The 27,449-nt window shown below is 43.9% G+C and overlaps 1 protein-coding gene across 1 annotated transcript in view; it reads left to right on the top strand.

Moving 5' to 3' along the window:
* LOC124593984 (cyclic nucleotide-gated cation channel beta-3) overlaps window positions 1-27,449 on the top strand; it is a 177,716-nt gene that overhangs the window by 78,745 nt on the left and 71,522 nt on the right. Inside the window, exon 2 of the mRNA XM_047132335.1 lies at window positions 13,173-13,299. Within this exon, the coding sequence (XP_046988291.1) occupies window positions 13,173-13,299 (127 nt within the window). The remainder of the gene's footprint in view (window positions 1-13,172; window positions 13,300-27,449) is intronic.

The following is a 27,449-nucleotide window of genomic DNA, read 5'->3' as shown; positions in this document are numbered from 1 at the left end:
GAAAGTATTTGTATGGAGTGTAGCCATGTATCAAATGGCTCTGAGCACTATGGGACTCAACTGCTGAGGTCATTAGTCCCCTAGATCTTAGAACTAGTTAAACCTAACTAACCTAAGGACATCACAAACATCCATGCCCGAGGCAGGATTCGAACCTGCGACCGTAGCGGTCTTGCGGTTCCAGACTGCAGCGCCTTTAACCGCACGGCCACTTCGGCCGGCGTAGCCATGTATCGAAGTGAAACATGGACGATAAATAGTTAGGGCAAGAAGAGAATAGAAGCTGTTGAAATGTGGTGCTACAGAAGAATGCTGGGGATTAGATAGGTAGATCACATAACTAATGAGGGGGTACTGAACAGAATTGGGGGGAGGAGGAATTTGTGGCAAAACTTGACTATAAGAATGAATCGGTTAGAAGGACGTGTTCTAAGGCCTCAAGGGATCACCAATTTATTATTGGAGGGCAGTGTGGAGGGTAAAAATCGTAGTGGGTTTTACTTAGGACGAGAACTGGCGCCGCTGGAGGGAAGCGTTACGTCTGAGTGATGTGAAAGAGGCTACAGATGGGCTGTAGCGAAGCCAGCGTGTGCTGGCGGCTCAGGTCGGTGCCGCAGTTGAGCAAGCGTCCCTCACACCGCAGCCTCGCAAAGTGTGCCAGCCGCCGCCGCCGCCGCCGCTGCCTTTTCCTCCTTCGACGCGTTTCCTCAGCAGCTCAGCGGAGCCGCCGTTGCCACTGGCCGAGACCGAACTCGTACTCAAGCTTCTCGTAAATCGCCTGATACTTCATGGAGGCCCTCCCCTGATCTTAATCTGTGTAAGCGATTTGGGAAATGATCCGACCTCGAGACCTGTTAATCATGGATTTTGATGAGATATAAAATTAGTTATCTTGATGAGTGACCTGTCCCCTGTACGTGGCTAACGGCTTTTCATGCGACAGTCCCCAGTTTCCGAGAAAATCGATGTTGAAGTTTTATGCGTACCTAAGTCTTATATCCGTAACGTCATCTACAAGTGAGCGTAGTCCCGCAGCTAAGTTTAACACCATCCATGCCCGAGGCAGGATTCGAACCTGCGACCGTAGCGGTCTTGCGGTTCCACACTGCAGCGCCTTTAACCTCACGGCCACTTCGGCCGGCTAGCGTAAGTTAGTTTAAGTTAGATTAAGTAGTGTGTAAGCCTGGGTACCGATGACCTCAGCAGTTTGGTTCCATAGGGACTTATCACAAATTTCCCATTTCCACGCGTATTTGATCATTCCTGTCAAAGCAGGTTCACTAAACTGATGCAGAATTAAAGAATGTATTTTTACGGAATCTTCCCTCGAAGCGATTTCTCTATTAGTCACTAGCAAGGTGTGAAAATTTTGAAATTTTTCATGAAAATGTTAACCTGCGTGTAAAAATAAACATCACAGGTTTGGCAAAATGGAATATATTTCGTTAGGATAATTTTTACGGTGCAAGTGCATGCTTTTTCTTTCATCTACAAAGACCTGATCGTATAGCGTCTGATCAGTTTACTCTCCCCACGAAGCAGCAATGTAAAGAAATTGTTCTTGTCTCACGTTTGGAACAATGAACATTTTAAAAATCATTCCTACACCACTCTCATGAAGTTCCCGGATTTCGTGCAGGTCACAGTTATATTTTGGAATTTGTGAGTCAACTCGTCAACTCTTTTGTGAACAATCCAACCAAAATTCCCCGGAAGGTTCTTGCATACCTAAGAAAACGTAATGGAATATCTTTCTTGACTCAATTACTTACACTGTAGTTAAAATCTTCTGGGTTGTTAGGCCGCGTCATGTTTCTTCTAAAATGATCGACGTTTCGACCCCTCTGCTGGGACCTTCCTCAGAATCTTCTGGTGTCCACTACTGCTAGCAGAGGGGTCTAAACGTCGAACATTTTAGAAGAAACATGACGCGGCCTAACACCCCAGAAGATTTTAACTTCAGTGACAACGGCCACGAAAGCCTGCAGACTTACATACTTACACTGTGATGTGAAGGATGACTAATCTCTTTCAAATTTTTTTTCTGCACCGATTTTCGCTCCTTGTTCTGCAAGGTATCTATTGTGCATCGATTGGTACTGAAGCCGGATTGATCGGTATTAAATACATAATCGATGACAAAGTTATGGATGAGTATTTTCGTCTGTATCTGGAATCCTTCCGTAGCTGCTATTACTTCGTCCAGCGTTGTGACCTCTTTGGAGCTGTTCAAATGTTTATAATGCATTTGAAGAAAATGTGCTGTAATGACCCACTTATTAATGAAATTACTACGGCGAATATGACTATTTTTGAATAATCGAGCATAGCATATACTGTTTAATGGTGCTACGAACGGTAAAGTTAGAAAAAAAGTACAGAGATAAGACTCGAACCCGTACCACGAGCATGACAATGGCGAACTTTGACCGCTACGCTACCCTCGCATGGTCGAAACACGGCTAACGTTACGGGTATAGGAGACGCACAAAACTTCACAACATCGATTTTCTTGGAAAATAGGAGTCCTTGCATGAAGAGCTGCTAACCAGGTACTCAGGGCAGGACCTTCTTCAACATACCTAAGGATCATAAAGGTTCGTGGTTAATCTTGTTAGGTTGTTTGCAGATGATGCAAAACCAATTGCAAAATCATTTAGACAAGATGTCTGTATGGTGTGAAGAGTGGAAATTGGTCCTAAACCGTAAAAAGTGTGATGTGCTTCACATGAATACTAAAAAAAAAATCCTTTGAACTTCGGCTTCATGTTAAGTCACACGAACTTAGAGGCTATGGATTCAGCCAAATGCCAAGGAATTATAATTACGAAAAACTTGAATTGGAACTGTCACATAGCAAATGTAGTTGGGGAATGCGAACCAAACATTGCGTTTTATTGACAGATAACAGAAGATGCAACAAATCTTATAGAGAGACCGCCCACACTACGCTTGCTGTAATCTTCTGGAGTACTGCTGCGCAGTACGTAGGACACCGAAAAAGTTCAAAGAAGGGCAGCGCGCTTTTTACTATTGAGGAATAGGGGAGAGAGTGTTGCGGATACCATAATAGAGTCGTGGTGACAATCATTAAAACAAAGGCGTTATTAGTTACGAGACCTTTTTACAAAATCATTACCACTAACTTTTTCTCCTATACATAATCTACTTTTCTACATAATTCCCATCAATATTAATGCACTTATCGTGTCGTACAACCAACTTTTGAATACCTTTCCGCAAGAAATCTGCCACCTCATTAGACAGAAATTGCATAAAGCATACGTCTTGATACTAGAGAAAACTCAGCACGTAACTTCGAAATCGTAAAGGGTCTTTCTCACTCTTTCATCAACTTTCAGCACCAAGTCATCAGTAATGACTGAAGGTCTGCCAGATCGTTCCTTATCATACACATTCGTACAGCCATTTTTAAAAGCTCGCACACATTTTCGTACTATCTTATCGCTCATAATGTTTTCTCCACACATTTCACTGATCTGATGATGACCTTCAGCCGCTTTCACGTCTTTAGCAGTAAGAAAACTAATCACACCGCGTGTTTCACAGTCGGCGGGATTCTGATTCGGAGGAAGCATTTCAAATACTTACAGACAAACGTAAACACGCAGACTATTGGTGGGAATTAGATAGAAAAATGGGTTAAAGTACAGGCTTTCGTGTGAAAATAGAATTGATAAGAAGAGTCTACTTGTTTTATTTTCATTTCAAAATAGCACTTACTTAAAAAAATATATGCCTCATATTAACGAATCTGTGGAAATACGTTTGGAGGGAGGTTTTATTAATCGTGATGGCTGCTTTCAGCTGGATAAGGCGTGGGTCCCGGTGGTTTCTTTAATATCTTCAGAAGAAAACACTTTACGACTTACTACACTTATAGCGACAGTAAGTTTTACACTACTGGCCATTAAAATTGCTACACCACAAACATGACGTGCTACAGAAGCGAAATTTAACCGACTGGAACAAGATGCTGTAATATGCAAATGATTATCTTTTCAGAGCATTCACACAAGGTTGGCGCCGGTGGCGATACCTACAACGTGCTGAATGAGGAAAGTTTCCAACCGATTTCTCATACACAAACAGCAGTTGACCGGCGTTGCCTGGTGATACGTTGTTGTGATGCCTCGTGTAAGGCGGAGAAATGCGTACCATCACGTTTCCGACTTTGACAAAGGTCGTATTGTAGCCTATCGCGATTGCAGTTTATCGTATCGCGACATTGCTGGTCCCGGTGATCGAGATCCAGTTACTGAGAGCAGAATATGGAATCGCTGGGTTCAGGAGGGTAATATGGAACGCCGTGCTGGATCGCAACGGCCTCGTTTCACTAGCAGTCGAGGTGACAGGCATCTTATCCGCATGGCTGTAACGGATCGTGCATCCACGTCTCGATCCCTGAGTCAAGAGAGGGGGACGTTTGCAAGACAACGACTTTCTGCACGAACAGTTCGACGACGTTTGCAGCAGCATGGACTATCAGCTCGGAGACCATGGCTGCGGTTACCCTTGATGCTGCATCACAGACAGGAGCGCCTGCGATGATGTACTCAACGACGAACCTGGGTGCACGAATGGCAAAAGTCATTTTTTCGGATGAATCCAGGTTCTGTTTACTGCATCATGATGGTCGCATCCTGGTTTGCGACATCGCGGTGAACGCACTTTGGATGCGTGTATTCGTCACCGCCATACTGGCGTATCACCCTTCGTAATGGTATGTGGTGCCATTGGTTACACGTCTCGGTCACCTCTTGTTCGCATTGACGGCACTTTGAACAGTGGACGTTACATTTCAAATGTGTTAAGACCCGTGGCTCTACCCTTCATTCGATCCTTGCGAAACCCTACATTTCAGCAGGATAATGCATGACCGCATGTTGCAGGTCCTGTACGGGCCTTTCTGGATACAGAATATGTTCGACTGCTGCCCTGGCCAGCACATTCTCCAGATCTATCACCAATTGAAAACGTCGGTCAATGGTGGCCGAGCAACTGGCTGGTCACAATACGTCAGTCACCACTCTTGATGAACTGTGGGATCGTGTTGAAGCTGCATGGGCAGCTGTACTTGTACACGCCATCCAAGCTCTGTTTGACTCAATGCCCAGGCGTATCAAGGCCGTTATTACGGCCAGAGGTGGTTGTTCTGGATACTGATTTCTCAGGATCTATGCACCCAAATTGCGTGAAAATGTAATCACATGTCAGTTCTAGTATAATAAATTTGTCCAATGAATACCCGTTTATCATTTGCATTTCTTCTTGGTGTAGCAATTTTAATCGCCAGTAGTGTAGTATATCAACACCTGAATTTTAACTTCGCGGGTCTGCATTCCGACAGAGGATGTGAATCCCATATCAGCATAATGCATACGCCTGCTCGCCTCAGGTGGGGCAATATTTGAAGAGGTCACTAAACTATACAGAGGGCGCTCATACGGCTGTAACCTATGCGCACGCTTCCCCGCATCAATTTTTGGTATAAACTTAGCGATGCGCTACAGCAATCTCTAGTGCAAAACACTCATCCAAATAGGCTGTATGGTCGTCATCTGTATCGTGGCAAGAAGTCAATGTAACCCGGCTGCAATCCCTAAAATTCTTGGAATACTTAGACTGAGGTGACAAAAGTCATGTGATGGCTCCTAATATTGTGTCGGTCGCACCTCCTTTTCCCCGCCGCAGTGCAGCAACTCGACATGGCACGGATTCAACAAGTCGTTGGAAGTTCCCTGCCGAAATATTGACCCATACTGTCTCTGTAGCCGTCCATAATCGCGAAAGTGGTGCCACTGTTCTTCATGCACCAACTGACCTCTCAATTACGTCTCACAAATGTTCGATGAGGCTCATTTCGGGCTATGTTGTTGGCCAAATCATTCACTCGAATTTTCCAGAATGTTCTTCAAGCCAATGGCGAACAATTGTAGCCCGGAGACATGGTGGATTGTCATCCATAAAAGTTCCATTGCTGTTTTGTTGCAAATGGTCTCCAAGTGGCTGAACATAACAATTTAAAGTCAATGATCTGTTCAGTTGGACCAGAGGACCCAGTCCTTTCCAGATAAATACAGCTCATTCCCTTATGAAGCCTTCACCAGCTGGCTCAGTGCGTTTCTGGAAACTTGTATTCATAGCTTCGTGGCGTCTGCTCCACACACGAAACCTACCATCAGCTCTTGCCGACTGAAATCGGGAGTCATCTGACCAGGCCACGGTTGTGTGGTCGTCTAGGATCAAAAATGGTACAAATGGCTGTAAGCACTATGGGACTTAACTTCTGAGGTCACCAGTCCCCTAGAACTTAGAAGTACTTAAACGTAACTAACCTAAGGACATCACACACATCCATGCCCGAGGCAAGATTCGAACCTGCGACCGTAGCGGTCGCGCGGTTCCAGACTATAGTGCCTAGAACCGCTCGGCCACTCCGGTCGCCCTTGATGCTGCATCACAGACAGGAGCGCCTACGATGATGTACTCAACGACGAACCTGGGTGCACGAATGGCAAAAGTCATTTTTTCGGATGAATCCAGGTTCTGTTTACAGCATCATGATGGTCGCATCCGTGTTTGGCGACATCGCGGTGAACGCACTTTGGATGCGTGTATTCGTTATCGCCATGGTCACGAGCCCAGGAGAGGTGCTCCAGACGATGCCGTGCTGTTAGCAAAGGCACCCGCGTCCGTCGTCTGCTGACATAACCCATTAAATCCAAATTTCGCCGCACTGTCCTAACGGATACGTTCGTCGAACGTCCTGCATTGATTTCTGCGGTTATTTCACTCAGTATTGCTTGTCTGGTAGCACTGACATCTCTATGCAAACGCCGTTGCTCTCGGTCGTTAAGTGAAGGCCACCGGCCCGTGCCGTTGTCCGTGACGAGAAGTACTGCCTGAAATTTAATATTCTCGGCACACTCCTGACACTGTGGATCTCGGAATATTGAATTACTTAACAATTTCCGAAAAGGAATGTTCCATGCATACACATCCAACTACTATTCTACATTTAAAGTCTCTTACTTCCCATCAAGCGGTTATAATCACATCGGAAAGCTTTTCACATGACTCACCTGAGTACAAGTGACAGCTCCGCCAATGCAGTGCCGTTTTATACCTTGTGTACTCGATACTGCCACCAGCTGTATATGTGCGTTTAACCATCAACTGCCGACTGTTGACCTAACAGTCGGCAGTCGATGGTTGAAGTGATCGCTATATCAAGCAGAAATCTACAGATATCAGTATATGAATGCTGGCCTCTATTTTGACCAGAACCGAGGTGGAACCTTCCTACATGTTGGTCAGGGGCCTCAAGATGGTGTAATAAATCGCCGAAACTGGTAACCAAATAAAATAAGTTTGGAAATTAGACGCCCGTAAGGTGTTCGACATCCAAAAACTTATCACTTTCATTCAGAATGGGAAACAGATTACTTCTTTACCCAGGTAAAGGACAGGTACGTCTGTTTACTGTGCTGAGGAAGTGTGCCACTTGGGATGAAAGGGACCGTCGAACGTCACATCGGAACCGTTCACTCATGGATTGAAAAGGATTTCCCACGGGATTCTGCTCTAATTCAAGGAAAAAGATGGCAGCTAAAATCCAAACTTAATGCTCAACAATCTGCTTTTCTGAAACCATTAGACAGGAATAAAGCAACAACTGAGGCATCATTTAGAATTTCAAAAATTATTACAAAGAATAAGAAACAGTACAAAGCCTGTAAATCGATCAAAACTGCCTTTTTAGAAGCTGCAGATTCATTTTGACTTTCATCGCTGCAGCTATTTTTCTCTACAACGTGATGAATCGGACGATATAGCTGATACTTCCCAGTTGGCTGTTTTTGCAAGAGTGGCTTTGTTAATTTCGGATTAGTAGAGGAGCTGGTAAAGATTATACCACTAACAGCACGCTCTACGGGACAGGACATACTTTTAGCAATTTAAGATCTTACTAACTCTGAAAATATTCCTGTAAAAATGTTGGTGGGCTTACCAATTGATAGAGCTCCTACAATGGTAGGCGGAAGGAAGGAGTTCATAGCCTTGCCTTATAAAAGCAACAGCTTTCAGAAATTGCAGTCTTATGATTGTGTAATATAGCAGCACTCTCTGTGTGGAAAGTTTTTTAGTATGACCAATGTAGTGAAAATAGTCAGAAAAGTAGTGAATAAAGTTAGATGATACGCAATTTAAAGACGTTTGTTCAGAGCAGCTGACTGATGAACTAAACTGCCAGTATTGTGATCTGATGCTTCACAAGGCAGTTAGTTGACTTTGGAGAGCCAGAGTTTTACAACATTTTGAAGATCTGCTTCCTACCTTCCTACAATATTTGAAAGACTAAGGCGAATCCTTCCATGAACTAGAAGATCCGGTTTCGCTGCAGGATTTTGCTTTTTTCGCAAACATCTCCGTAAAATTAAATATTCTTAACTTTCAGCTTCAAGGTAAGAATAAAGGTATTGGGGAACTATTTCAGATGCTGGAACTATGGGAAAGAAAATCTCATCCAAGATGAATAGAAACACTTTTGCCTGTTTGAAACAGACCCTTAACAAACAAGGCTCTTCAACGCCTCTTTACAGCGGCTAACAGTACTTGGAAATTCTTTCATATTTGAGAAGTCAGTTTAACAAACGCTTCCAAAATTTCAAAAGCATTTCAGTTGTGCAGTTTGTCAAATCACCTTATATAGAAATTAATGCTGAAACTTGTGCCATGGAACATTCTGATTTTCAAAAAGACAGTGCTCCAGCGGAGTTGGAACTGATCGTTTTCCAAAATAATTTGTATTTAAAATCTCTTTCTTCGAGGTCTGAAAGTATTTGGTCGCTTTTTCCTAAAGAAAAATACCAAATTTGGTCCACGTTGGTCCCAAAGTGAAGGCGATGTTCAGATATACATATTTCTTGTGAGGTTTCTTTTTCCGGCATGAAATTAAAAAAAAAGGAAAAAAAATCCAGGTGCAGAAACAGACTGACTGATGAACATTTGGACAACTGAATTCAAATGGTAGCCGATGCCTACTCTTCCAACATTAGAATTACTTGTTGATGACAAAAAGAGGGCCATCCTTTTCATTAAAGTTAATAAGTTTGAAAAAAATACCTGTTTTTACATTTGTAATTTATTACTAAGTGCACTTCAATTTCTTTCTTACGTGCTATTCAGTTTCAATTTCTTTCTCTTATGTATAAAGTGTAGCTAAAATTCACTTCTTTTTTACTACAAATGTATGTTTATAGGTATAAACAAATACAAGATATTTTTAAAATTCTTATTTCTGTCCTAGTTTACTTTGGTAGAGCACAGTATGATTTAAAAACAGTACGGTAGTTAAGAAGCTTCATAAGTTTGGCGACCACTGGTGCAGAGGGTGCAAACTCATGTTTGCTGTCGAAGGAGTGTCTCAGCGGCGGGAGTTGGCAACTATAATATCGACGCTTGATAGCAGCGTTGGTTGACTTTTCCGGACATAGGATCCTATCTTCAATTTATTCCTCAGTACACCCTCTACAACTACTCGACGTTTGTCGGTACCGCTTTATTACACCCTTCTCTAAATGCGTTTGTACGATGCACATTTTAACCATCACCGGACGGAAATGGACGTATGCATAACAGCGGAAGTCTCTGAGTATCTCGGAAGCAAGACGTAGAATTTCAAGCTGCAGCAACCGAACACACTGTCGATTATATTCTTCCGCCCTCTCTGAATTAAGGAAATCAATCAATCTACTGCGAAAGTGTTTCAAATTAAAACAATTAACTGATCTAAGTTTGTGTGTTTCACTCGAATCTTTTGAATGTGAAAATTATGAAATTGTGTTGTAGTTACTCTCTATAAATATACGGATCCCTGTTGACAACTTGTATCAGTTTTCTGTTTTGATTTAAGCTGTTAGACGTAATAGAATTGTCCCTGCATGAGAAGACAATTCTTCATAGAAATAAAGGAATTTTCTCGAAGGTTTTACAGTTTTGATAATTTGTTAAACTTATTCAGATGACTTATAGACTTAGATTAGTTTTGGCTCACATAATATGTTGGTACGAATCACACTACCGCAAGCTCTAGCGACAGTTGTAGCGAAGACAGCTGTCCTCATTTGTCTCGAGCGTGTTCGTTCTGTGTTTTGATTTGAAGAATCAAACTCTGCGATAACTGTGCAAAGCAATTTTCGTACCAAGTTAGGTACAGATCCTTCCAGTGGACCTGCCATTTATCAACTGTATCAGTGCTCTGTGAGACGTAAAAAATCCTCAGGCCGACCACGTGTGTCTAACGTCGTAGAACAAGAAGCGGGGCCCGGAGTTACTAACAGTCTTACAAAATCGACATGGCGTGCTTATCGCGAGCTTGGCGTCCCACAAGTGGCTATTTGGCGAGTGTTAAAAAGACATTTTCTTCTTAAGCCGTTAAAACTGGCAGTGCTGCAAGAACTAAAAGAAACATTAAAGGTTGCTTTAATGACTTCTGTGGGGATGTGTTACATCTATTGGATAAAGACGAAGATTTCATTGGAAGCTGTAGTGATGGGTTGGCTCTTCACTTAAGAGGTAGGTAAAGTTAATTCACACAACTGTAGGATTTAGGGCAGTGAAGATCCTCAACAAACCTGGAACATGTTCGTGATAGTCCGAAAGTAACATCTTTTTTGCACTGAGCAAGAACAAAGTTTAAAGTCTTTACTTTCTCCAAGAGAAAACAACCAACGAAATAGCGTATTAAGATAAGCTCAAAATTTTTTTAATGCCGCTGATTGACAAGGCTGACCAAGAATGCTGGGGAACACTTCATGCAAGATGGCTCATTAACACGCTATCTTGCCGACGTGCGGCGTTTCCTCAGTAACTGATTTCCAGGGCGTTTACCGGATGCAACACCTTTTGCTTCTTCTTGTGGACATTCATCAAAGATACCGTATTGGTACGAATCCGTATCGGTTTCCTTAGCAGAGTTCAGTGTAAGAATCTACACGACAATTGAACGAGTTACGCCTGACATGCTGCAAGGAGTTTCGGCGAGAAATCGGCTTCAGAATGGGTGAGTGCCACATATACAATGGAAGTCGCATTCACCTTTTCTAGCTATAAGATAAAAACGTGATGAACTGTGCTAGAAAAAGACGCCAAAACCATGTGTATAATTGATATGAATAAATCTACATGTATTTTCAAAGTTGTTAAGTCCTTATAGAAACACCCCGTATATTGCTACAGTCACGCTATATGAGCCAGAACATGTTCATTTACCTCTTTGTACGCACATGTATGAATCTGCTCCCAAATGTTTTCTAATTATGTGCAATGCATCTAATTTATATTTGTCTATGTGCATGTAGCTATATTTCGATTTGTCTCAGGTCTAGTAATATTCTCATAATATTTCTTTATTATAAGTATTTTTAGATTTTTAAAGAACCTCTGCATGAAATAGTTTATCTCTCTCTTAGGAGGGCTGCCTGTAGCGTATAAATCCTTTTTACACTACTGGCCATTAAAATTTCTACAACAAGAAGAAATGCAGATGATAAACGGGTATTCATTTGACAAATATATTATACTAGAACTGACATGTGATTACATTTTCACGCAATTTGAGTGCATCGATCCTGAGAAATCAGTACCCAGAACAACCACCTCTGGCCGTAAATAACGGCCTTGATACGCCTGGGCATTGAGTCAAACAGAGCTTGGATGGCGTGTACAGGTACAGCTGCCCGTGCAGCTTCAACACGGTACCCCAGTTCATCAAGAGTAGTGACTGGCGTATTGTGACGAGCCAGTTGCTCGGCCACTATTGACCAGACGTTTTCAAATGGTGAGAGATCTGGAGAATGTGCTGACCAGGGCAGCAGTCGAACATTTTCTGTATCCAGAAAGGCCCGTACAGGACCTGCAACATGCGGTCGTGTATTATCCTACTGAAATGTAGGGTTTCGCAGGGATCGGGATCGAATGAAGGGTAGAGCCTCGGGTCGTAACACATCTGAAATGTAACGTCCACTGTTCAAAGTGCCGTCAATCCGAACAAGAGGTGGCAGAGACGTGTAACCAGTGGCACCCCATACCATTACGAAGGGTGATACGCCAGTATGGCGATGACGAATACACGCTTGCAATGTGCGTTCACCGCGATGTCGCCAAACACGGATGCGACCATCATGATGCAGTAAACAGAATGCGAATTCATCCAGTTCGTCGTTGAGTACGCCATCGCAGGCGCTCCTGTCTGTGATGCAGCATCAAGGGTAACCGCAGCCATGGTCTCCAAGATGATAGTCCATGCTGCTGCAAACGTCGTCGAACTGTTCGTGCAGATGGTTGTTGTCTTGCAAACGTCCCCATCTGCTGACTCAGGGATCGAGACGTGGCTGCACGACCCGTTACACGCCTGTCATCTCGACTGCTAGTGATACGAAGCCGTTGGGATCCATCACGGCGTTCCGTATTACCCTCCTGAACCCACCGATTCCATATTCTGCTAACAGTCATTGGATCTCGACCAACGCGAGCAGCAATGTCGCGATATGATAAACCGCAATGGCGATAGACTACAATCCGACCTTTATCAAAGTCGGAAACGTGATGGTTCGCATTTCTCCTCGTTACACGAGGCATCACAACAACGTTTCACCAGGCAACGCCGGTCAACTGCTGTTTGTGTATGAGAGATCGGTTGGAATCTTTCCTCATGTCAGCACGTCGTAGGTGTCGCCACCGGCGCGAACCTTGTGTGAATCCTCTGAAAACCTAATCATTTGCATATCGCAACATCTTCTTCCTGTCGGTTAAATTTCACGTCTGTAGCACGTCATCTTCGCGGTGTAACAATTTTAATGGCCAGTAGTGTACATCGAAAATGATTGAGTAGAGCCGTAGTATAAAACGGATGTTTCTTAAACAGTTCGATGAGCTACAGTGTTTTACTTCATGGGTTCATAGTTACGTAATTTCAATGATTCTTACTGCACCATAGAATTAGATTTTCATACTTTTATTGTTTCATTATATGTGAGTGACATAACTTTTTCAAAATTACTTTTTTTCCTTTGTTGTGAACTGCATGCTAGTTCGTATTGCATTTGTTTTATGGTAATGTGAACTGCATGGAACGTCATTTTTAGCGTATGGTATACCCTGAGCGCCTGGCATTGGACAGTCTGAAAGCATCAATGCTCTGCAGCGAAGGGTCCTGGGCAAACGCTGACAGCCTGGAGAAAGGCACGGACAATCCGGCGCATCAGATATCAGGTCAGATCAGCACACACACACACACACACACACACACACACACACACACACACACACAACACGGACGGACGGACGGAGGGCGCAAGGGTGAGCCAAGTCATCATTCTGCTGTTTTGGGAAATGGGAAAGAAGATTAACGTCACTAGTAACTAAACCACATGCATCAGTGATTTTATCGCCAGTTTGGAAGCGAGTTTATTTCATTACTGCATCTAATTTGTTAGTCCTCATTTTTCTGTCCCTCGTGCTGCAGAGCCCTTCTGAGATTGTCAAGTGTGTCGCATCCTCATCGTCTCCTTTTGCTTTTATAGGAATACTTATATCTACAAAAGATCAGGCACTTGCTTCTGTCTTAACCAACTCCTGTACCTTTCTGCAAGTTCTTCCCATCCTCTAGCAATTCTCCCTCAACGATGCGTTTCCATGTGTTTCCTAGTTTTCCCTCACGTTCTCATAAGCCTTACAATCCAGTCCAACATGTTCTCACTGCTCAGCAGTACCATATCAGTCTCTTAGTGTTTCTTCTATCGATCGCATTTTAACTTTTTCGTCTCTAGACTGGCTGATCATTCGTCAATAGTTTTCTACTTGGCTGGATATGAAACCACATCTAACCATCTGACATAAAAGATGTGAGAAGACCACAGGTTTTTCTTCTGCTTCATAACTCTTTTGACTGGTTTTACGCGGCCTGTCACGAATTCCTCGCCTGTGCCAACCTTTTCATTTCAGAGTAGCAATTACAACCTACATCCTCAATTATTTGCTAGTTGTATTCCAATCTCTGTCATCCTCTACAGTTTTTACCCTTTAAAGCACCCTCCAGGAAGTTATTCCCTGACAGAGGTCTTATCATCCTGTCCCTTATTTTTGAGAATATTTTCCACATATTCCTTTCCTCTCCGATTCTGCGCAGAACCTTCTAATTCCTTTCCTTACCAGGGCAACATTATTCTGTAGCACCACATCTGAAATGCTTCCATTCCCTTCTGTCCCGGTTTTCCCACAGTTTGTCTCTCACTGCGACACAATACCGTGCTCCAAACGTACATTCTCAGAAATTTCTTCCTCTTCGACACTAATAGACCTCTCTTTGCCAGGAATGCCCATTCTGCCAGTACTAGTCTGTTTTTGTGTCCTCGTTTCTCCGTCCGCCATGAGTAATTTTGCTGCCTAGGCAGCAGATTTCCCTAACTCCATCTACTTTGTGATCACCAACTCTGATGTTAAGGTTATCATCATTCTCATTTCTCCTACTTCTCATTACTTTCGTCTTTCTTCAGTTCACTCTCAGTCCAGATTCTGTACTGATTACACTGTTCATTCCATTCAACAGATATTGTAATTTGTCTTCACCTTCAGACGATAACAGTGTAATCTGCGAATCTTATCGTTGACATCATTTTATCTTGATTTTAATCCCACTTTTGAACCTTTCTTTTATTATCATGACTGCTGCTTTGACGGTTAGATTGAACATTGGGGTGAATGACTACGTCCCTGTCTCACACCCTTTTTAATCACAGCACTTCGTTCCTGGTTTTCCACTCTTATTGTTCCCTCTTGATTCTTGTACATGATGTATATTACCCGTTTTTCCCCAGTGCTTACCCTTATTTTTCTCAGAATTTCGAACATCTTACACTATTTTACATTGTCGAATGCTTTTTCCAGGTCGGCAAAACCTGTGAACGTCCCTTGACTTTTCTTCAGTCTTGCTTCCATTAGCAACTGCAACGTTAGAACCGCCTCTCTGTTGCCTTTAGTTTTCCTAAAGTCAGACTGATCGTCATCTAACACATCATAAATTTTCTTTTCCATTTTTCTGTATACTGTGCTCGTCAGCAACTTGGATGCATGGGTTGTTAAGCTGATTGTGCGAAAATTCTCGCACTTTTCGGCTATTGTTATGTTCGGAACTGTGTGGATGTTAATTTTCCGAAAGTCTGATGGTATGTCACCAGACTCATACATTCTACACACCAACGTGAATAGTCGTTTTGTTGCCACTTCCCCCAGCGCTTTTACAAATTCCTATGGAATGCTCTCCATCCCTTCTGCCTTATTTGAAATCTTCCAGTCCTATTTCAAATTGTGATTCTAATACTGAATCCCCAACCTCTTCTACATCGATTGATCTTTCTTCTTCTGTCGCATCATCAGATACATGTATGAAACGTGGGTGATACGTTCAGTGATTTTCCATAGGCTCGTGAATCGTGCCTTGACAGTTGGAAAGAGCATTGCCTCCAGAGGCAAGGTTTCGGGTTCGAGTCTTGGTCCGACCCACAGACAAAGCAACTCACACTCCACTGTAGAGTGAAAGGCTGATTCTAGAAACAATTTCCTATCTTATGGCTACGTCATTTCTGCACAGTGCTCTTCGTTGTACACGTGCTAGACGGCAAGGTATCTAGGAGAACATGTATGAACTTTGGAAAGTATAAGATAAATACAGGCAGAAGTGGAGCAGAGAGAGCTGGTCAAGAGTCTTGCTTGTATACGAGGGGGAGCTATAAGGTTTTAATTAACGCTTTGAAAAAGTAAAGCTACCTAACGAAGTCTTGTTTATTTACAGGTACATGTCTGCAATTGAAATACGCAGTGCAATTTCCACGCCTCCAGTACCGTAGTACCTTGCTGGAGGAGTGAAAGTAAAATGGATCACCACATTGAAAATTGGGGGTGGGGGGGGGGGGGGGGACCAGTGCCCTTTTGTTGTGGCTGCTCTAGCGGCGGGCATCGAAACTGCGAACCTGAGGATTTCAGTGTGCACCAGAAATGCAGATATGCGCCTAAGAACAAACAAAAACTTAATTACGTAACCTTTCAAGTTGCCAGATTCGAGTCGCAGTCCAGCACATACACTCCTGTAAATGGAAAAAAGAACACATTGACACCGGTGTGTCAGACCCACCATACTTGCTCCGGACACTGCGAGAGGGCTGTACAAGCAATGATCACACGCACGGCACAGCGGACACACCAGGAACCGCGGTGTTGGCCGTCGAATGGCGCTAGCTGCGCAGCATTTGTGCACCGCCGCCGTCAGTGTCAGCCAGTTTGCCGTGGCATACGGAGCTCCATCGCAGTCTTTAACACTGGTAGCATGCCGCGACAGCGTGGATGTGAACCGTATGTGCAGTTGACAGACTTTGAGCGAGGGCGTATAGTGGGCATGCGGGAGGCCGGATGGACGTACTGCCGAATTGCTCAACACGTGGGGCGTGAGGTCTCCACAGTACATCGATGTTGTCGCCAGTGGTCGGCGGAAGGTGCACGTGCCCGTCGACCTGGGACCGGACCGCAGCGACGCACGGATGCACGCCAAGACCGTAGGATCCTACGCAGTGCCGTAGGGGACCGCACCGCCACATCCCAGCAAATTAGGGACACTGTTGCTCCTGGGGTATCGGCGAGGACAATTCGCAACCGTCTCCATGAAGCTGGGCTACGGTCCCGCACACCGTTAGCCCGTCTTCCGCTCACGCCCCAACATCGTGCAGCCCGCCTCCAGTGGTGTCGCGACAGGCGTGAATGGAGGGACGAATGGAGACGTGTCGTCTTCAGCGATGAGAGTCGCTTCTGCCTTGGTGCCAATGATGGTCGTATGCGTGTTTGGCGCCGTGCAGGTGAGCGCCACAATCAGGACTGCATACGACCGAGGCACACAGGGCCAACACCCGGCATCATGGTGTGGGGAGCTATCTCCTACACTGGCCATACACCACTGGTGATCGTCGAGGGGCACTGAATAGTGCACGGTACATCCAAACCGTCATCGAACCCATCGTTCTACCATTCCTAGACCGGCAAGGGAACTTGCTGTTCCAACAGGACAATGCACGTCCGCATGTATCCTGTGCCACCCAACGTGCTCTAGAAGGTGTAAGTCAACTACCTTGGCCAGCAAGATCTCCGGATCTGTCCCCCATTGAGCATGTTTGGGACTGGATGAAGCGTCGTCTCACGCGGTCTGCACGTCCAGCACGAACGCTGGTCCAACTGAGGCGCCAGGTGGAAATGGCATGGCAAGCCGTTCCACAGGACTACATCCAGCATCTCTACGATCGTCTCCATGGGAGAATAGCAGCCTGCATTGCTGCGAAAGGTGGATATACACTGTACTAGTGCCGACATTGTGCATGCTCTGTTGCCTGTGTCTATGTGCCTGTGGTTCTGTCAGTGTGATCATGTGATGTATCTGACCCCAGGAATGTGTCAATAAAGTTTCCCCTTCCTGGGACAATGAATTCACGGTGTTCTTATTTCAATTTCCAGGAGTGTAGTTTTAACCTGGCAGGACGTTTCGACGTTTTGTGCCCATAGAGTAGCATACATTTTGCATAAATGTTGTATAGTATGTTCTTGATTACTATTTTTCTATGTTTTCATGGGTGGATGAATACGCCATTAGCTTTCTGTATCCGCCTTTTAACTGCCCCCTCTTTGCCTGTTTTCACAACTACGCTTCCAAGGTAATCAAAGGAGTTTTTTCTTCTACATCGTTTCCAGCAATGCTGATAATTATTCTTGAATTGATGTTAACACCGAACTCTGTGGCCTCGTTGGTGATGATTAGTATGTCAGTTTTCGCTTGACACTCTAATTTTTGTGCTTTGTTTACTCAGCTATCTGATATTTACATCATTTTAAATTCGTGCTAGATCATTGATAGTTACGTAATTCTAAGAAACTGCTACATAATGCTTTTTTCTCTTGGCAGTAAACACAACAACAAGAACGATAGATGGACACAATGTGGAATAATGTCACCGTTTATTAACCTTAAGGCGATTAGAGTGTGTGTACTGAGAAAGCATGACGTGTGACTATGAAGACATCATTAAAAAAATATTACATACCACTTACAGACGATTGAAGCCGTCATAATAGTTAGCAGAATTAAGATGATCTGGCTCACTCTAGTGCTTAGAAGTTCTTTACATTGTGAAGAACAGATTTGTCTTTCTAAGAATTGGTTAATTTCTTTTTTCTAATGTATTTTCTAACTCGCTATCTTGCATGTTTATTTATAATTACTTTAATTATTCTCATTCAACTTTCTCATAATTTTGTATGATGGAGCAGTAGCTGCGTTGCTTCTAAGAATCAATGCTTGAAATCGATTAAAAAGTAACTAGATGCCAATGAAATAGTTGTTCTGCTAAGTCTGCTGACTACTTATAATATCACATCGCTCAGTTGAGAACTAGATTCTGAAATATACTGAATATATTGCTTATATTTATGTAAATAAGTAATCTGAAATTACCCAAAAATTTCACTCATAGAAACAAATTATAAAAAAGTTCATTAGCATACACGTCTCCATGGTTTCATATAATCGAATAATTCCAGATTGCCTAATATTTCGAATATTAAGATGTAGAACTTTTGCCTTTCACTGACACATGCCATACAGGAAGCAAAAATTCCGTTCATCTCTATTCCGGGGGGTGGGGGGGTCTCTCAATTTTGCAGCCACGCTGCTTGAGCTAGAAAACAGCCCTCCCACATTATTTGTGAGAGAGCCAGAAGAAAGAGACCATTCAATTTTGGGAAAGGTTTCAAAAATTTTTAACTAATTTAATGTAAAAAGTAAATATTCCACTATTTCCACAAATTATTGTGAATATAACTTGCGGAAGTTAAAAGTTCAAAACTGTGGATGTCCCGCATTGTGTTTTATGATTTTCTTTCTTATATACGAATTAGGTCTACAAATGAGCAACGAAGAATCTATTAATCTTCGGATATATAACTTCTGTTCTGATTAAATGACAAATATTCTTTAAGTGCTTTTAATACTCGAATAATAAATGAACCATACAATAGGTATTTATGAGAGGCGATATCTTGAAGTTTTTAAAAGGCAGTGGTGTGATAAAAACGTTATTTACCATACACTGTACCACACTGGTAAAGAACGATATAGCTGCTCTGAATTTCTTTTACGATCCAAGAAACGGGATGATATATTCACCTCCAGTGAAAGAGGTCTGAAACAAGCGACGCAACCATGCTTTCTGTCCCTTAATGTCGTGTATTCTAATCACGAACGGGCAAAGCTATTTTGTGCTTATGTGGCGAGAACTCTGTGAGTCTATCGATGCGTACCCAGGACACATTTTGTCACGCTTCAAAAAAGAAAAAAAAAAGCCTGCAGTTCTGGATAAGCCGTGGGAGAGGCTGGCCTAACTACAGTGCATCTTTGAAGCTAATGGCAGAGATGTCGAACGAGTTGCTGCAGTGGTTAAGACGCTGCATTCTTATTCGCGACCGAGCGAGGTGGCGCAGTGGTTAGCACACTGGACTCGCACTCGGGAGGACGATGATTCAGTCCCGCGTCCGGCCATCCTGATTTAGGTTTTCCGTAATTTCCCTAAATCGCTCCAGGCAAATGCCGGGATGGTTCAGGGCACGGCCGACTTCCTTCCCCGTCCTTCCCTAATCCGATGAGACCGATGACCTCGCAGTTTGGTCTCTTCCCTCAAACAACCCAACCCAACCCTCTTATTCGCGAGGTGCGATCCGCATGAACAAATGGAACCATTTTCAATTAAGCGAATCTCGGGTCGTTTCCTGTATCAAGACCTGATCCGATCTCATTCACCATCTTTGTGCAATTCGCGCTGGTGACTTGTCTATAATAATCTTAATGTCGACGGGACGTCCTTTCCTTTGAATAGCAGACACGCTCATTTACTATACGTGGGGTGGGCAAAAATATGGAAACACCGCGAGAAATGCATGTTTGAACATAAATGCAGATGGCCCGCATCTCGTGGTCGTGCGGTAGCGTTCTCGCTTCCCGCGCCCGGGTTCGATTCCCGGCGGGGTCAGGGATTTTCTCTGCCTCGTGATGGCTGGGTGTTGTGTGATGTCCTTAGGTTAGCTAGGTTTAAGTAGTTCTAAGTTCTAGGGGACTGATGACCATTGATGTTAAGTCCCATAGTGCTCAGAGCCATTTGAACCATTTTGAAATGCAGATGATAGCAAAGCTTACTTACAGGTTGCGCTCTTGTATTTGACCACTAACGGCACCTGTGCGATGTCCTCATTACGTTGTAGGTGTCAGTCGTGGTCGGTTTGTTTCGGGAAGGGGACCAAACAGCGAGGTTATCGATCCCATCTTATTAGGGAAGGATCGGGAAGGAAGTCGGCCGTGCCCTTTCAAAGGAACCATCCCAGCATTTGTTTGAAGCGATTTAGATAAATCACGGAAAAACTAAATCAGGATGGCCGGACGTTGGTTTGAACCGCCGTCCTCCCGAATGCGACTCCAGTGGGCCAACTACTGCGCCACCTCGCTCGGTGCTCATTCGTGTTCAGAACGATGTTCTGTGTATCCTCGGAGTCTTTAGCGACGGCATACATGAATAAACGTTCTCGGTTTTCAAGCCACGTCTGTTCGAGTAAAATCCTCGAGCTTTCGAGGACCATTTCCGCCATCGTCGTCGAGGAGTTCACTGACTGCCGGGGCTACGCTACGCAGATTCACGGAGCTTCGTACTCTGGTGTGTTGTAGGGTGAGCGGATCACGCCTTTCCTACTTCTTCCTGGGTTTGTTGGAAGTTGTCCTCTCGTGGGAATCTTCCTCACGGTTACGTTTCTTCTTTTACTTCATCTGGCTCATGTTGCGGCGTGCCTTTACTCCAGCAACAGGTCTGGCCATTTTGTGGTCGGGCGCCAGTGCACTTGGTTCCCCAAGTTGCGTATAAGGTCGTTCTCCGACATCCGGGTGGCCGCGTAAAAACGATGCGCCGGCTGCCGGAATCGGTGTTTGAGCAGCGGGACTCCTGCTACTCTGTGGAGTTCTCCAGTGCTGAAGTCTCGTGGCAGGTGAAGCACTAGCCTAAGCGCCTTGTTTTGGACCGTCTGCAGCTTTGCGATGGACGAGTCGGCCGCGTTGCCCCACACCACAGCAGCGTACTCTAACACAGGCCCGATTAGTGTCAGGTACAGAGTTATGCCACAGTGTGGGGACAGGGTCTTGGCTGGGTTGAGTAAGGGGGACAACAAGCGCAATCTGCCAAGCACCCCTTACTTCCCTGATGTGCGCCTTCCACGTCAGGCGCCGGTGTAGCGTCCGGTGTAACTGCCGGGGTTGCTACGGTTTCTCGCTTATATAGGCATGATGACATCAGCAGCCAATCAGATAGACCCATGTGGCACGCGCGTGCGTAAATCGACGCGGGCAGCTAGCAGAGGTATTGCCCTTGGCAGCACCGGTGACGTCACGTGGCGCCAGGGGCAGGCGCCATATTTGAAACTGCCGTTCCCGCGTCGCGCATCTGTCTTTGCTTTCTTTCGATGTCCAACGCCCGCCCCCATGCCCTGCTGAGTGTGTACCCCTGTCTGGCGTGTATGGTGTACCCTGTGAATGTGGCAGCATGTATAACGGACAAACAATTCGCACGGTTGCGGAGCGTTGTTCTGAGCACAAGCACCGTATAAAACAAAGGGAGCTTGACACGTCGGCCATAGCGGAGCATTGCCTAGAAAACGGACATAATACAATTCGAAAATACAAAAGTGTTGGCTCATGCATCTACATATTGGGACTCCGTTATAAAGGAAGCTGCCGAGATTCGTTTAAACAATAACAGTTTCAACAGAGACCAGGGGTACACACTCAGCAGGGCATGGGGGCGGGCGTTGAACATCGAAAGAAAGCAAAGACAGATGCGCGACGCGGGAACGGCAGTTTCAAACGTGGCGCCTGCCCCTGTCATCATGCCTATATAAGCGAGAAATCGTATCAGCCTCGGCAGTCAGTGAACTCCTGAAGACGATGGCGGAGATGGTCATCGAAAGCTCGAGGATTTTATTCGAATTGACGCGGCTTGAAAACCGAGAAAGTTTTATTGATGTTTTGTGTAGTTTTGAGTGCATTACATAGGAGCTAAGTGAACTGGAACGTGGAAAAATTTGTTATGCTCGTATGATGGGTGCTTCCGTAACCAGGTAGCCGAGGGATTTGGTGTTTTAAGAGGCGCCGTATCGAAGATACATACCTCTTAAAGAAAAGGCGGAAAAACGTCATCCGCTAAGTCAACACGCGGACGGAAGTGTGTGTTGAGTGATTTTGACGGACGGTCACTGAAGATGGCTGTGACGAAAAATAAGAAAACGACAGCTGCTAAATCACTGCAAAAGTGAATGTCGCTCTTTCGATCTGTCAATACGAAAATAACACGAATGGAGCTGGAGGAGCAGGGAATTGCAGGGCGTGTTGAAATTCCAAAACCATTCATCTGTGATGCAAAATGCCCGTAACAGGAAAGTATGGTGCCGGAGCCATATAAACTGGACTATGGAGCAATGGAAGACTGTCGTTAGCTCAGATGAGGCTTGTTTCAAACTACTTTCAGCTCCTGGCCGAGTTTACGTCCCAAGAGTGGTACATGACTGGGCATCGTTGACAATTTGGGCGCCGGTGGGAGTGGCCGTGCGGTTCTAGGCGCTACAGTCTGGAACCGAGCCACCGCTACGGTCGCAGGTTCGAATCCTGTCTCGGGCATAGATGTGTGTGATGTCCTTAGGTTAGTTAGGTTTAAGTAGTTGTAAGTTCTAGGCGACTGATGGCCTCAGAAGTTAAGTCACATAGTGCTGAGAGTCATTTGAACCATTTTTGAACAATTTGGGCAGCCATATCGTGGAGTTATATGGTTGCCATGGTTAGTCTGCAGGGTCGCATTACTGCCGAGGCTCATGTGGGTTTGTTCCTCAAAAGTGATGCTGTGTTCAAAGACGACAGGGCTTCTGTTCACACAGCTTGCATCGTCCAGGACTGGTTTTGCAGACGAGAATGAAGTGTAGCATCTCACCTAGCTTCCACAGTCATCAGATCTCAATATTATTCATATATATGTGAAGATAGTAACTGTTCTCGAATGAACAGATACCATTGATGACCGTGCAGCTTCTTTAGAATAAATGATAATTAATTGACACCCTCAGCTGCCGACAGGTGTTGTTGATATACCTCGATAGGGGCAGCTGAAAATATGTGCCCCGACCGGGACTCGAACTCGGGATCTCCTGCTTGCATGGCAGACGCTCTATCTGAGCCACCGAGGACACAGATGAATGGCGCGACTGCAGGGGTTTATCCCTTGCACGCATGTGGGTCTCACGGGAAGCGTGCAAGCGATAAGTCCCTGCAGTCACGCTCTTCAGCTGTCCTCGGTGGCTCAGATGGATAGAACGTTTGCCGTGGAAGCAGGAGATCCCGAGTGCGAGTCCCGGTGGGGGCACACATTTTCAGCTGCCCCTATCGAGGTATATCAACAACACCTGTCGGAGCTAAAGGTTTCATTTAACTATCATTCAATATTTTCAGTCTTTGTGGACTACTTTGGAAAGAAGTGTGCATGATCGCTATCCACCTCTATCATCATTACCTGAATTTTCCACTATTTTGTAAGAAGAATGATATAAGATTCCCTTGATTACCGTAAAGGACCTGTATTTACCCATACGGAGGCGAATTGAAGCTGTTTTGAATGCCAAAGATATTCCTAGACTGCATTATTCATGGTAATTCGATGTGTATTTTGGTGGCAGCTCATGGTCGTGCGGTATCGTTCTCGCTTCCCGCGGGCGGGTTCCCGGGTTCGATTCCCGGCGGGGTCAGGGATTTTTCTCTGCCTCGTGATGACTGGGTGTTGCGTGATGTCGTTGGGTTAGTTAGGTTTAAGTAGTTCTAAGTTCTAGGGGACTGATGACCATAGATGTTAAGTCCCATAGTGCTCAGAGCCATATCTTTTATCACCACTGTTTATGTACTCGCTCGACGTATAAAACTGAGTCAGTGTTCATTAGTTTATGAGAATATGACGCCATGTACACCAGAGAAGCACGTAGATGAACGTATTAGTTGCGTCGACAAGAAATGACCCTTCTATTTCATCATAAAAGAAATTTTAATTCGGAAATTCACACGTTTATCGAACTGGTGCTGAAGGCCTGAGTATCTTTTATTAATTTATAAGCCCAAGGCTCAATATCGAGAACTGCCCATGTAAGCATGTGGCTCAACAAAGGCACGAACTTCCGATTTTTTTCTTTTTTTTAAAAAAAATTCTCTATTTCAATAATAATAGTAATTATACAAACATTACACACTTCCTTATATAATTAGTGGGTCCTGATTTGTTCAAACATCAATTGCAGCTAGTTATGGGTTTAATTAATTTGTGAGCTACAGCTATAACTGTTAACAATGGGCAGCTAAATTTCTACTATTATTATTATTAATATTTAATGTATAATATCTTGACTAAACTCTACTGCCTGCAGCGTCACAGTTGTGTCAGAGATATATAAACCTACTTTATTGCCTAGCCCATCGAACTAATCCCGATGGGCGTGCCCCTGACACTGGGCAGGCCAAAGATGTTATTCGCTGCAGGTTCCTAATAACTAATTTCCTAATCTAAGTCCTACTAAGTAGTTCTAAGCTAAGTCAAGTCCGGTGCTTCTGTCTAGTATCGGTGACGTTGTTCCCCACTCCCCCTTGTCCTGTACGCGGCAGATTCCAGACTACGAGGAAAGTCGGCCTATTCACGTGTAGGCGGCATAGGAGTAGGGAGCGCATTCAGTATTTGTTATGTCTCAATTTTTTAAGTTAATTTATGCCCCTCAGGTATCCCTTTAACACTTTTCGTGATACCTCGTCTGCTAATTTGTTGAGAGTTTGAAAAGTGTCTTCTTGTCGTAGTAACTGGTATGCGTCGCGGTCAGGTAATTGGTCACGTAATGTGGATGCAACATCATTGAAGAGGGGGCACTCGTAGACCACATGATCGGGGGTACCCTCTGATTCACCAAACTACACGCAATGGGACTTATGTTAGATAAAAAACTAATTCCGGTTTTTTCCGATGAGTTTTCGTCTTGGTGAATCCACTTCCGATTTCTCACAAATCGTTGGCAGTGAATTTACATTATTAATCGCTGAGCAAGGAGATGGTTTCCTTCTGCTACCACTACAAGTGGTAGCAATTCGATCTACACACGAAGTACAGAAATAGCTATTATTCGAGCACACATACAATTACAGTTGAAATACTATAATAATTTCCACAAACATCCAAAAACTGAAACAAAGTTATCAGACACCATCATAGCTCACTTATAAAACAGTACAATACCTGTAGCTATAGCATGACAGAATGTGTACCAAAAAGCGCCTGTCATTAGCTGGTCCTGCCAAAAGAGAACTTGACTACGGACACTGACTAGTGGTTCCGCTTTGAAAAAAAAATGTGGAAGGAATACCTGTCCAGAGAGACACGACGCGTCCCTCGTCAACATAACTGTGCATGCCACACCAGGAACCTGCCGTGTCGACATTATTAAGCCTCTCCGCTCTTCTGCTTACATTCACAAGTTGGCAAAACTGTTAAAGCAGACTACAGATTTCCGCCACACTTGAAGAATACACATTCAGATCAAACATAGCCATACATTTTGGATTTAATCACAGTATTAGGAGACAGGAAAGAATGTAGGTACATACAATATAAATGTAACAACTGTGAGCAACGACACTTTTCTCTCTTGGGGGTAGTCACCGTTGCATGTAGGCAGCCAGCTTGAAGCAAGAAAACACAGGAATAGGTGAACATCGAGACTTTATTACATGAAATGGATCCGACAGATCCTTATCAACAGAATCTTTACCGGTGCTGAAGAGCATTCTGAGAGGATGCACTGATAACGTTGGTTAAACATTTAGTAGCTAAATAACATTTATTTGAAAAAGTGAATATTTATTTCTAACAGAATCTCCATTAAAATTAATGCACTTGGTTCACGGAGGATTACATTTTTTATTAATTTCCTTAGAAAAGAAATGTATTTCCAATTTTTACAGAATTCTCGTTTACAGCATCTTTTTATTCAGAGAGAATTTTCCCGTTAAACTCATCTTCTGACATAGAGAAGTTTACACGGAATTGAATCAAGGGGACTGAATGAGCTGTTAACTACTTCGAACCCAAACTCGTGCACTTTCCCTATTGCATCGGCTGATGTCTGAAGAGTTGCTTAGTCCTGGTGCGAGAGTATTTTTTCCGCGATAATCTTTACTAGTTCTGCTCCAGCATCCTCTTGAAGGTATTGACGTCTGATGTCAACAACTACAGCCCAATCTCTCTTCTGATTGCCTTATCCAAAATTCTTGAAAAAGTAATGTATTGTAGAGTAGCTTCACACCTTTGTAAAAATAAAGTTTTAACAAAATGTTAGTTTGGTTTCCAGAAGGGTTTTTCAGCGGAAAATGCTATATATACTTTCACTAATGAAATCTTAAATGCTCTGAGTAACTGGAAGCCACCCGTTGGGATTTTTTGTGATCGATCAAAGGCTTTTGATTGTGTAGATCATGGGATACTTCTGGATAAGCTCAAGTACTGTGGTATGAGTGGGTCAGTGCTCAAATGGTTTAAATCATACCTAACTGGAAGAGCACAGAAATGTGAAATAAACAGTTCACATAATATGCAAAAAACTGGTGATTTCTCAAACCGGGGAACAAACAAGAATGGGGTGCCGCAAGCTTTGGTCTTGGGTCCTCTGCTGTTCTTAATATATATTAATGACTTGCCATTCCATATTCACGAAGATGCGAAGCTGGTACTTTTTGCCGATGATACAAGTATAGCTATCACACCCAACAGTCAAGAATTAACTGGTGAAATTGTAAACGATGTTTTTCAGAAAATCATTAAGTGATTTTCTGCAAATGGGCTCTCATTAAACTTTGAAAAAACACAGTATGTACAGTTCCACACAGTAAATGGAATGACACCATTAATAAATATAGACTTCGATCAGAAATCGGTAGCTAAGGTAGAATATTCAAAATTTCTAGGTGTATGCATTGATGAGGGGTTGAACTGGAAAAAACACACTGAGGATCTGCTGAAACGTTTGAGTTCACCTACTTATGCTATTACGATCATTGCAAATTTTGGCGATATACATCTGAGTAAATTAGCTTACCACGCCTATTTTCATTCTCTGCTTTCGTATGCCATCATTTTCTGGGGTAACTCATCATTGAGTAAAAGAGCATTCATTGCACAAAAGCGTGTAATCAGAATAATTGCTGGAGCTCATAAAAGATCATCCTGCAG

The sequence above is a fragment of the Schistocerca americana genome, chromosome 2 (assembly GCF_021461395.2).
Source record: "Schistocerca americana isolate TAMUIC-IGC-003095 chromosome 2, iqSchAmer2.1, whole genome shotgun sequence".
NCBI classification, from domain to species: Eukaryota; Metazoa; Arthropoda; class Insecta; order Orthoptera; family Acrididae; genus Schistocerca; species Schistocerca americana.
Note: the sequence above shows the minus strand (reverse complement) of the source record. Positions and strands in the feature narration are given on the sequence as shown.